Genomic DNA, 12,645 nt, shown 5'->3' with positions numbered 1-12,645 from the left:
GACGATGTTCCAAAAGTTGATATTACTCTTCGAGAATGTGCTCGAAGAGACTCTCATTTTGATGGACAAGGCTTCCTGTAGTGGTGACTGTGAATTTAAAACGTTGTAAATGCAAGAAATCAAACATTCTTTGCAATTCCAAATGTCACAAATCCAAAGCTCATCTTGCAAGAATAAATAATTCTAAACTTAATAACTTTCTTCCACAGTCCTTAATTATTAGATATTTTTGTTGACTTTTCTGTTTACAAATTTTTAAACTATTGTTCTTAAGTAATATTTTTGTCAAAATAAAAGTAGGTAAGTAAATAATGATATTATTACATTTTTCAATGTTTATTTTTTAACTACTATGTTCAATTGTTTATTTTTTGTTAATTTTTCGTGATAATTTTGAGAGTTTAATTTCATTTATTAAACAAAAACACTACAGTTCACCTATTTTATTACTTTGCCCAAAATAGGGTGGGAATTATTCATAATGGCCGGGAAAAGTAAATAATCATACTGTTTTAATCACATTGTCCAATTGAGTCGGGCATTATAAATACAGAACGGCCATTATTAATAGTGCCCGGACTTCTCAAATTGCCCGTAACATAACCATTGATAATAAGTACTCTAGATAAAATAACAGGCTAGGTTTATTACTTTACTGTGTGTGACAAGCTACGTCTCACACTCCCGATTTGTATCTCACTTTAGTGTTAGTGCAGGCAGCATTGCTCAAAATAGAGGTTAAATGTTAACCTCAATTTTATTTCGATGTTTTCACAGCCGTCAGTCTATCTAGACGTATAGCGGCCGTTTTCAAGAACGTATCTCTAGTTACGGATACATTGCTGTTATATATATATAAATAAATAAGCGTAGAAGGATAGATTTGTCTACCTCTAGTAAGTTAAAATAAGGATTCATATGTTATTGAAAACGGCCGTAAATGATCTAGGAATATAACAAGGAATGGTCTCTGTTGATACGCGCGGAACGAAAATTGTATAAGGGTTTATGTTGAATATATATATTAATTCATGATTAAAACCTTAAAAATTATAATTTTATTCAAATTGTAAATGCAATTACATAAATTCAGTCTTAAAGTATACAATACAGGTATAACTACTACAATAGGCACTGGCAGAGAAAATATACCTACATAATAATAATAATAAAAATACAAATTAACTCCAAATTACCAATAGGTACCATTAAGTTTAGCTTTGAAAATAAATAACAATATGTATTGAAACTGTGTTAAAACAAAATGCATGCAAAAAAATTGCTATCAACTGATATGCAAAACCCAAATGTATAAATTATTATCTAGGTACCAACAGAATGCTCAATATTTTTTATAATCCTTAAAATACATTAAGTACCTACATACTTTAAATGAGGAAACATTTTTATAAAAATATATTACATCATCATTATGTCAGTACTTATAAACTATTTACCATTATATTATACTGCTTCTGTTAAAATCCAACTCTTCTTGCATTAAGGTTGCTGGTATTGCATACAAGATAGTTTGCTGTGTACCTACTATATTATGCAGTGGTATGCATAGAAAGATATTGTTCCAATATTGCCTAAATTATTAGGCAGTAATAAATTTAGTTAGCTGCATAATTGAAATTAAAAATGGCTTAGTTTTTTACTATAAAACATGTATTGTTTTCTGGCTCTTATGCAGATAACATAAATTTATCTGCAGGATAGCAAAACAAAACTACAGAAATAGTACACCATACTGCATCTAGCAATTTTGATACTATTATAGACTAACAGCACCATTTACAAGATAAACAGCAAAAATATTTGTCCCATATAAAATATAATAACTATTACTATGTTGTTTCTATAGAGAACATAAAACCATGTTATTTAATGTAATATCACAACTCAAATTGACTTAAAACTCAATTATGTACAAGAGGTAGGTTTAAAAATTTGCTGCATACTCAAGATGCTTCCATATGTCTATGGACGGTTACCGGAGCAATCACACTGTTCTTGCCACAGGGTAGAACTGTTATGGAGAAATCTGTCGACATATTAGCTCTAGGTTTTATTTTGGCAGGGGCTGGGAAGCTCACATCAGACTTTGTGTCATCTGACAAAATTGTAGGATCATTTACAGAAAATCCAGTTGCCTCTGAATCCTCATGAGGAGTCATAGTTGAGTAACCATGATCAGAACCACCAGCAGTGTGGGGTCGTCTATAACCAGTAATAACCCGGTAAGGGGATATGGGGGCTTCTATTTCCATTGGTAATAATTTATCCTGCCCCGATGGATCTGGCATATCATCTTGTAAATGGCTCATTTGAACTTCTGCATCATGCCAGGTCTCTGCTGGACCATCAACATATAAATTGTGACAACTAACAGAAGAAGTATTCTGTCTATAACAATATATGGCTACAGCTATTATTAAACTAACGGTTACAAAACAACCTGCAATAGGACCAATAGCAGAATAACTAGCAAAAGCATCCCTATTTATGTGGCCAAAAGTTCCCTCGCCGTATGGTGTCACAGCACCCAACACACCATTAAAACATGTGGACTGTAATGTACAAAATGGAGATATTAATGGTGTTTGACCATCCATATCAATCTGACACCATTCACATCCCATAACACCTAAACATGTGTCATAGGTTACATATGTTTCACATTGAAAATCGAAACAAGACTTAAGATTTTCAGCAACATTGTGGAAATAATGAGACTTATGGTTGTTGTTCTCAGGGATCATACCACAAAGTGGAATATTTTTATTAAATGACATGTTTGAGTTGGGGCAACCATATGATTCCGAACTGCACTCACATGGACATTCACATTCTGTCTGCTCCATACGATTACAATTTAAACATAGCCGATCAACCATACTACAGGGACAAAATCTGCCAACACTGCAAGATACATTAACTACACTAATAAAAGTATTTGTTCCCGGAATAGCTGCAATGTAATAATGAACACAATGATCACCAGAGACAACATTGGATAGGACATTAGGTAATGAAGTATTGAATTCATAATATCTTTGTATGGTTTTATCAAAGAAATTATTGCACAACCTCTTAGTAACAAATCCCTTATGATTTAACATATCAATAGCAATCATAGACTCTTTGTGTGTGATATGCTGTTGCTCAATGGGTCCCGAGCTCTTTGGATCCATAAGTCCAGGGTGAGACACTAAATAACCCCTATCATTCATAATAAAACATTTCACATGTGTTGTAGCACACACTGGAAAATTATCAATTAGCAACTTATACAAGAACCCCATAGTGACATCAATAGCTAATACCATAGTAGGATACATAGGGCTCTTCACTGAATAAGATAACGAAACAACATAGCCTGCTCCACCAACATCTAAAGTAGGAGGAGATAAAATGAGCTTGCCTGGATTCTCAGAGGCGTATATGTACCATGGCCTGCGAACTGGTTCATAATCATATTCAAGCACTGTTCCCGGGTACATGACAAGTACACCACTCTCTGTTGCTGCATATCTTCGAATAACATACCTTGATAGGCTCCCATGTATGTGCTGTCGCTTATAAAATGTCAATAATGAATTCAGGAATCCAACATCTTGTTGTATTTCATCTTTTAATCCTGGATTAGATAAAAGGCCATGAGCAACACTCCTGATATAAGCTAGAAAATTTTGCATATAATTAATTGCCTCCTGACCATCACCCATATCATATAAATATGTAAATGGTGATAGGAAACATGAAGGACTTAGATATACAGTACCCTGATCAATAGTTGCTATTTGTTTAAAATGCCTACAAATCGTACCACTTTTAGGTGGAAATAGATCTATTCTATGGAAGAGTATTTCTTTGTTAGTTCTAGTAAAAAATATATTCGTCTTGTTGGTTGCATTAACATCAGATATTTCGGAAACTATGCATACAATATACAAATTTTGAATCCATTTCCAAGAAAAGTTTATTGTTGAATTATTATCATTCATCGTAATATTACCAGTGTCAGTTTTTAGCATTTCATTCACAACTTTATCAATGTATGAGTATGTCTCTATGGTGTTTAATTTTGTAAATTTTATTTTATCAAAAGTTGTTTCTGGTCTTGGGAAAAAGGTGTGCATGAGAACCTTGCTAGAGAAATCCATTACAAATGCCCGTTTCCTTTCATTTGTGCCCTTGAAATAAATAATATCTTCAGCTAAGTCAGACCAGTAAAGGTCCAGGCCTAAAACTCCTTCTTTCATGGGATATAGTAATGATACAATGAAGTCTCGCTCTGTTGCTTCCCACAGTGGCCCTTCAGCTATTAGTTTTTCCTCAAACTTTGTTGGTAACAGTGAAATAAATGCAGAAGCTACTTGACCAACCACCCCACTATTGTTCATGTGCATCTTCATAATAGAATGTTCATTAGAATGATTGTGCCATTTATCAAAATGTAAAATTTCTAAGGTACAGTTTTTATGATTTATATCTTCATGAACCAGTCCTACAGCAAACTTGGTTATATTCATTGAAGCATGAGGGAAAATATGGAACCACTCTTTATTGTCAATTATTTTTGAATCGGTCAACAAAATAAATAACTTATTTACAGGCAATGGTTCTGATTCATTTAAGAGTATTTCTAATTCTGTGCTTATATTAAGAGGTGGCACATTTGCGGATGACACATCTATTGATGTTAGATACTCATAAAAGAGTAATTTGTTGCCTTCAGTAGCATTTCCTATATTTGCCATTCCATCTACACTACATGTATCTTCAAACCTCATAAAACTTGTCATATTTGTAATTTTTAACACAAGCAAATCATTAGATTGTAATGTATGTACAATTTCCTTTGCAACACTTAATGCATGCTGCAGTGATACCTCTTTCATATTATTATCAATAATGAAAACAACAATTTTCGACTCTTGGTGAACTACCTTGTGGTATAAATATCTTAAGTTTGAATGTGGTATGTTTGTGCAGTCTTTGTCAGTGGCATAGTCAACATGTGATAAGAAATATTGCCTCTTTATTTTCAAATCTTTGAATCTTTCAAGAGTGTTTGACTTCATATTATTTGATTCACTCAAACTCCGCATAAATATATATCTACCAATTGATTTAAATGGGCAGGGATGTGTATAAGATGACACTTCGTTTTGATCAATAGCATTCTTCATATCCATAAGTATACTGGTGGCAGATGTAATTTTATGGCTTAATTTATCGGTAATTTTTGATAAAATACTGTAATCATCGGAACTTTGATACCAGCTTACTTTATAAGCACTTCGAATTTCTAAGTGATTAGTATATTCACTTCCAAGCTCTTTCATCACTATTTCGTGAAACTTACTCGCTAAAGTATGTGATAGTTGGCGAATGTTATTTTTGTAGTCGCATTTGATATCGTTTTTATCACAACTTTCATATTGCGCGTGTACTTGGTAAATATTGATGGCGAGTAATAAGACATATTTGAGATTAATCATTCTTCATAATATCTATTCAATATGAATGTCTAATAATGTTTTGGAGATGTGAGCTTATATTATCATGGCGTTCAGATTTAGAACATAACATATTCACTTTTGTTCGAAAATTATAACAGTCCAAACACAACACAGATTAATTTATCGTTATTGTCAAATTGCACCACTTTGTAACAAATTGCATTTTGTTTTCAGTTTCTTCATTACTATTAGGGCAACAATCATCACAGAACAAGTTTTGAAGTTTAAGACTAAAAAAAGATCAACAACAAGCAACTTATAATCCAGAATCTCTAAAGCCCCCGCAGACGGCAGACCTTACAACAAAGAGTATAATAATATATTAACATACAATAATTGCAAGTTGGGCTGAACGTAGTGCTTAAATTCTCTTTGGTTTGGCAACAAAATCAATCGCAGAGTATACAAATAAGCACAGTGACTTAAGACAAATTGACAACCCGCACATCTTATCCAACTAAATCGTTCAACTAAATAATTGTATCATCATCGATTGTATCAGAATCGAAATTCCCGGGATTACGAAGTTCCGATTTACCGATTACGCACACGCACAATTACAAATTTGGCCAACTATTGGCCGACAGCTTCTTAGCACAGAGACCATCTATCCAACTTAGTCGCATGCCAGTACCAGTGGGAGGCTCCTTTGCACAGGATGCCTGCTAGATAATGGGTACTACAACGGTGCCTAAACATTAATGTGTTTCGGCCTGAACGGCGCCGTAGGGAAATTACTGGGCAAATGAGACTTTACATTTGATGTCTCAAGGTGACGAGCCCAATTATAATAGTGCTGCTCAGAATTTTGGGCTTTTCAAGAATCCGGAGCAGCACTGCATTGTAATGGGCAGGGATTATCAATAGCTGAACGTCCTGCTCGTCTCGTCCCATGTATTCATAAAAAAATTCCAAGATACAATAGGACAACACGTGTGCGCGTGGTTTCCCCGCGCCCGGACCATCGACGACGGGTACAGCAATGGTCAGCCGATCACTCATTGCAAACGATAAAGTAGTACAAAAAATACTTAAAAAATATTCTAATAAATATTATACTATGGGAGGAACTCTGGCAATGAGAGCATTATTTTTCTGCACTTTCAATGACACGTCACCGCGCTAGCAACACTGTCACCGACTGTATGGTATGGTATAGGGGCTCCTGTTTCCGCAATAAAACCATTAGTATGGGTCCATTTTGCGTGCAGTATTGGCCAGTTACTCCAACCAGCCCAGCTCCTTCCAGAAGTTCAGAACATTCCTGGGGTGTTCGCAGATTTCCTGGAGCGACCTCGTATTAGTTAAGGTTTTTGCCCGTTGGTTGGCCACCCCCGCGTATTCCAGGATTACGTGCTAATAAAATGGTCGCTAAATACCTTTATTTATTTACGGTGTGTGTGGATTGATTGTACCATGGCCTAGTATTATTGTTGATACAGTAGTAGTCGGCCGTGAATGTACTCAATAGCTCTTGTTTTTACGTATTAATTTACATTTTTTTTGAGTATTTCTAGTTTGAGTATTATTGCTGCATCACTTTACAAATTGTAAAGTTCCTTGACCTGCCTGAATAAGGTGAATTTGATTTGATTACCCTAAAGGATTGAGCTTTTGATTACTGTTAGTAAAAATATAATATTAATTACAAGTTTAAGCAGAATTGTCAAATTGTAAGTAGAGGTATTTGGTGAGTATTGCATGATACGTAAATTAGGATTATTTTATTGTTGTTTGCTGAGTTCTCGTAACAGATTTCATCATGCTCCCTTAAATGTCACTTGTGGCTGGCTCATGCGTCATGCTCGTGAACGGGCGCTGCTGGTGGCAGGAGGATCCTGTTGCCGGAGAACGTTAGCGTTATAGGACTTCAATTTACTTTTATATAATTAAGAACTAAATTGTTTTTTGTATGTTTATGTGCATAATGTGTTCACTTGTGAACTATATGTTACAATCTTATGAATTGACATGTGTATTCTGTGTTGGTGGACCTTGAATAAATAAATAAATAATTCTTTTTCTATCGATTATATTATTTCATTTTTTCATGTAGGTTCCCGGCGGATGAAAAATTTAAAGATGTCTGGGTGACTACTCTACAGATAAAAAATTAGAAGCCTTCTATAAAATATAGCTTAGCTCAAAGCATGTAGTTTCAAATTGTTATTTGGATGGCAAGAGAAGAATAGTTCTTTGCTGAGATGCCGTGCTCACGAAAGGTAAAATCGAATATAAACAACATATTAATGGCTTTAATCTTAAATAAATAACAATTTTATCTGTATAACAGTTTAGTTGTTATTTCACCGAAAAAGTCTCATCAAAATTGGTTCAGTCGTTCCGTATATTACCCGGTATCAACAAACGAACAGCCAAAATTATTGTGTTTATTTTATTTAGATATTTAAACTATCTTATTTATTTGTAAACTAGGTACTGGTCATTCTGACAGACTGTGGCAGCTGTGAAAACGTCGAAGAAAATTGCGGTTAACTGTTAACTCTACTTTCTCCCCGCTCTCTCAGTATCTGTCAAGCATCTCTAAGACAACGTCATCGATCGCCAAATAAAAATAAATTGTGATGAAAAAATGACGAGTTGTGCAATCATAGTGTAGAATAAGGCAATTTAAACACAACGAAAACAGTCACATGACATCAGTAAGAAACCATAGTACAATAAAATAACCCATTGAAAATAAAATTAAATTGTAGTTTTGAATATTTATTTTCTTTTTTTGTGTAAGGTGTATTTGCTAGTTTTTAATTACTTAAGATAATAAATATGAGATTGGTTAGTAAAGAGTACTTAATCCCATTTTTTATGCAAATTTTGATAGCTTTGTTCTGTTTAACAAAGCTGATTTAAAGATCGCGCTTATTTTTAATTTCGTGATGGCAGATTTGATTTGCATTTGGATGATTTTAGAAATCCAAGATGGCCGCCAAATTATGATATCAACATTACTCTCCTCCATTCCATCTTTTCTTTCAAATTTATTTCAACTATTTTTATCCTTACACATTTTCAAGCACTGACAAACTAAACAAAATAAAACTTAATATTATAAAACAGCTTACTGATATTATCTGCGACTCTTGGGTTGTTTTGTTCTAGACGAAGGTATCTCGTTTAAAGTCACAAGTGGCGCGTAACACCTGGCTTGGCACCGACTTCAAACCTATCAATAGATAGCACATACAAATTAAAGTATTTCATTAATGTTAAAAGTATTAGCTTTGCAGAAGAGGTGTATTATAAAATTAAATCTTTATTAAGTTATATTGTACTCTTTATTTTTTGAAGTTGGTTTTTTTAAACGTTTTTTTATTTGTTACTTTTTAGTGTCAGTAATAGATTGTTCTGTAAACTACAGTCGGATTTTTCAAGATAACATCAGGTAAAATATAACATTTCGTTGCTTTTTCTGTAATTTATTAAAAAGTCATATAGACAATGCACCTCATACAAAATCAAAGCCGGAATATGGCAAATGCCACAAATGACATCATAATAACTATGTCTATACATTTCTGCGTTTACTCCAGTTGTTTAAAATTATATTGGTAAATAGGCGGCAGTGTAAACACTATTTCAGTTTCGGCTGCGTATTTTGAATTAATAACCCGATTTGGACAGTGACATCAGTGGAGTAGCAGTTAGGTATTTTTTTTTAATCCAGGCGAAAAAGAGGGTTGCTATAAGTTTTATGTTATCTGTTCAGTCGGAGGTTTTTTACGTTTATAATAAAAAATCACACTCATATTAGAGGGGAGAAAGTTTATTTATTGGCTTGTGTTTATATTTGTTACTTCTTTACTTTCTAAAGGGATATAGATTTAATAAGTTAAGGTAACCTTTAATGAGAGAAACTAATACTCAAATATAATATTTTTATTTACATAGAATAATTAGTTAAAGTGGTTATTTAAATGTTAAGTTCCTTGATAAACAAAAACACTTCATCAAACAGCATCATAAACGCATATATTTTTGGATGATTATCTGATTGCGTTTTAACAAATTCACTTTCAGTCATTGTAAATTATAATGAAAATCCAACATATAACTTAATATATCGCTAACCACCGAACATAATATCTAGGAACCATACGATTGCTTATGTATAACTAGACTTTGACGTCACACTGCGCTTCAACCAATAGCATTGCGTTTCGATGTTTTATATTTCCCGCGTTTTTATTGCACTTTTGTATATTTAATATTTATTATTCAGCACAAATTTAATAAAATAAACCAATTTAACTAAGATAAAATAAATAATAATAAAGATTAGAAAAAATAATATTTCAACTAAATATAAGTTACATGCATATACCCTATTGTAGCTTCATATTCGTATTTTTAAAGTATATTGTTAATAATTTTGAGTGTACTTTATTAATATGATAATTATTTTAAACAAGCTGACCCAGCAAACGTCGTATTGCCATATAAAGTAATAAGAAATAATCAATAATTAAATTAAAGTTTGTTTTTTACCTCCTGTGAAAGATATAAAGATTCTAATTATTTATTAATTTTAAACTTTTCTCTCAATTTGATTTCTCAACGACACATCAAAGGAAAAACAAAGTTGTTGTTTTTATTTAATTTCGAGCATTGTCATATTTATACACATTTTAAACCTTCTCTGGACTTCCACAAATAATTCAAGACCAAAATTAGCCAAATCGGTCCAACCGTTCTCGAGTTTTAGCGAGACTAACGAACAGCAGTTCATTTATATATATATATATATATATAGATTATAAATTTTTGGCAATATATGTCATCAACGTCAAAGAATTTTTACTTCAAAGGCGCGTAAATAATGGTACACGTATTTCTTTTCCCCCCCGGCTTCACTGGAAATGCTTTCGAGTTTTTCGAGGAGGTTTCTACTTTTCTAGTCGATATATATATATATATATATATATATAGCTTTATAGCGCTTCGCGGAGCCAGAGAAATGTAGATCTTCTTATGATGTCGAGTCTGTGTTTAAGAAATAATGATAAACCTATAATCTTACTATCAGTAGGAATAGCAAATTAAACAATGCTATCATAATATAATCATAGAGGAAGATATTTTATAATAATTGTTAGTTTAGTTTCGCATTCTTGCAAAGACAGCCGCTGTAATCTGAAGATTCGACGACCGTCGCATTTTAATTGATCTCATGACTACAATGGACAGTAAAGAAAACATTGTGGTCAATGATATTTTGGAGAAATTTGGCCGATATCAGATAATTCAATATATATTTATATGTTTACCGATAGTTTTTGTATCAATGAATATGATTAATTTTGTATTTGTTGCTGGGGACATAGGTTATCGGTAAGTGTTTCGTTTCTGTTACCTATTCATTGCATTTAAATTGCTCATCGAAAACGAATGTGTCAATCAATGGCATCGCCAGTCAAGGGTTAAGTTTGGGGGCAAGTTACTATACTTATATTCTGCACGTCAGAAGAAGCTAAATCCATTTACAAAATCATATAAATATTTGTGTGCAAAAGAGTGATTTTCACTAAGTGGCATATTGTGTCTCTAACATATCAACTTTATCTAAGGAAATTTCACATTTACTATATTTTCTGGAAATCTATAAATAATTTCATGTGACTATATACGGAGTAACTATATATGGAATAAAACCTTATTTATGCTTTAATTGTACAATAGAAAAAAACAGCAGCTAGCAGGTCGCTTGGAATGTTTTTTACGTTTACAATTGACTTCAATTTTGACTCATTGTACACGTAAGTAAAACATAAAAAAAATAGACAAGAATACCAAATACGGTTTTATTTCTAAATTTAATAATCGCTGTTTCCACACCTGAAGTTAACTAACTTTTATCTTATTAATAAAAGTTCGGTATCTGTTGTTCATACCCAATATTAAGTTATCCAAATCTTGTTGGGTTCTCTCAGGTTCTTTTCAGATGAACAAAGAGTTGCTCTTCCGTTACCAGGTTTGGAGAAACAGTTCCTAAAATTCCCGCTCTTCTTTGTAACATGTCCCATGCATGTTCAATAGGATTCATGTCGGGTGAATGGTCAGGCCAGTAAATTGCAGGCATTGTCGTGCATGAGTTGGAACTCCGGACCCAATTGCAGTCTGTGCGGGATAATTACAGGTTCCACTACCTCAGTGCGGTAATTAAATGCAGTCATGTTTCCTCTAACCCAAATGGGATCGGTTCGTGTGCCCATACGAATTCCAGCCCAAACCTTTATTGTACCACATTGATAGGAATGCACCTGTTCTTGTGGATGCCTGCTTGGAGCTCGCCAAAGTCTTAATCTTCGTGAATCTCGAAGAAATCCAATCCGAATGTCTCTCCATTCTGTATGTTCTTCAGCCCACAAAAGTCGTCGTCCGCGATTGCCACGCCATAAATCTGGAATTCTTAGTAGTCGGCGAGAATGAAAACTGGCTTCATGCAATCTTCTCCCAACAGTTAGATCACTGACTAACTAATTATGACTAAGATCAATTTTAAGTCCATAATTACACCTTAAGAACTTTATTTTTATATTTGTAATTGTATTTAATCAGATTCGTTTTCCGAAAAAAAAAGGTTATTGCAAGGCACTTAGAGACATTCAGATCTAACTTATTAATTATCGAATCTATCCAAGTCTGCCTGTAAAAGATGACAACCATTGAATGATTGGACGTGCGTAAATATTATTGTATCACCACCATAGACTAACTAACTAATTGAGAATGCGAGATGCGAAAAACATGATGCAAAATCATTAAGAAATATAGAGAATAAAAGGGAACCTCGAGGAGCACCAAATGTGTTAAATAAAGTAGATACACACTTCTAGATTTAATCCAGAAAAAGTATTTTCATAATAACTGCTTGTAATCGGCTTGTAATTGAAGACGAAAACTATTGGGATACATTTATTAGATTTATCCCCCCCCCCCCTCCACTCGCTCCCTTATGTACGGTTGTAGCGAATGCAGATTTCCACAAGCCAGGAAGGAATCCTTCAATAAACGAACGTCTGAAGAGGAATAATATACCTAATACCAAATTTCCCGAACTATCTTCCCCATAAACTACAGATAAAGCTCGATAAGA

At 33.4% G+C, this 12,645-nt stretch overlaps 2 protein-coding genes across 7 annotated transcripts in view; one reads left to right on the top strand and one right to left on the bottom strand.

Annotated features, from left to right (window-relative positions):
• Window positions 1–439: 439 nt before the first annotated feature.
• Window positions 440–5,797, bottom strand: LOC126971553 (VWFA and cache domain-containing protein CG16868). Its single transcript, XM_050817849.1, has one exon. It carries the CDS (start codon window positions 5,508–5,510, stop codon window positions 1,965–1,967), a length of 3,546 nt encoding a protein of 1,181 aa, XP_050673806.1. The 5' UTR covers window positions 5,511–5,797; the 3' UTR covers window positions 440–1,964.
• Window positions 5,798–10,665: 4,868 nt separating this feature from the next.
• Window positions 10,666–12,645, top strand: part of LOC126971597 (solute carrier family 22 member 2-like) — an 82,624-nt gene continuing 80,644 nt past the window's right edge. For 3 of the 6 annotated variants that reach the window (XM_050817933.1, XM_050817932.1, XM_050817934.1), the window contains exon 1: window positions 10,666–10,880. In XM_050817933.1, the coding sequence (XP_050673890.1) occupies window positions 10,720–10,880 (161 nt within the window). In that variant the 5' untranslated portion in view covers window positions 10,666–10,719. The remainder of the gene's footprint in view (window positions 10,881–12,645) is intronic. The other 3 variants (XM_050817929.1, XM_050817931.1, XM_050817930.1) reach the window with 1 other exon arrangement.

This window comes from Leptidea sinapis, chromosome 24 (assembly GCF_905404315.1).
Source record: "Leptidea sinapis chromosome 24, ilLepSina1.1, whole genome shotgun sequence".
Classification (NCBI taxonomy): Eukaryota; Metazoa; Arthropoda; class Insecta; order Lepidoptera; family Pieridae; genus Leptidea; species Leptidea sinapis.
Note: the sequence above shows the minus strand (reverse complement) of the source record. Positions and strands in the feature narration are given on the sequence as shown.

What these genes read in the sequence shown, in the direction of transcription:
- LOC126971553 (XM_050817849.1), bottom strand. Translation starts at nt 5,510, where the DNA reads ATGATTAATCTCAAATATGTCTTATTACTCGCCATCAATATTTACCAA.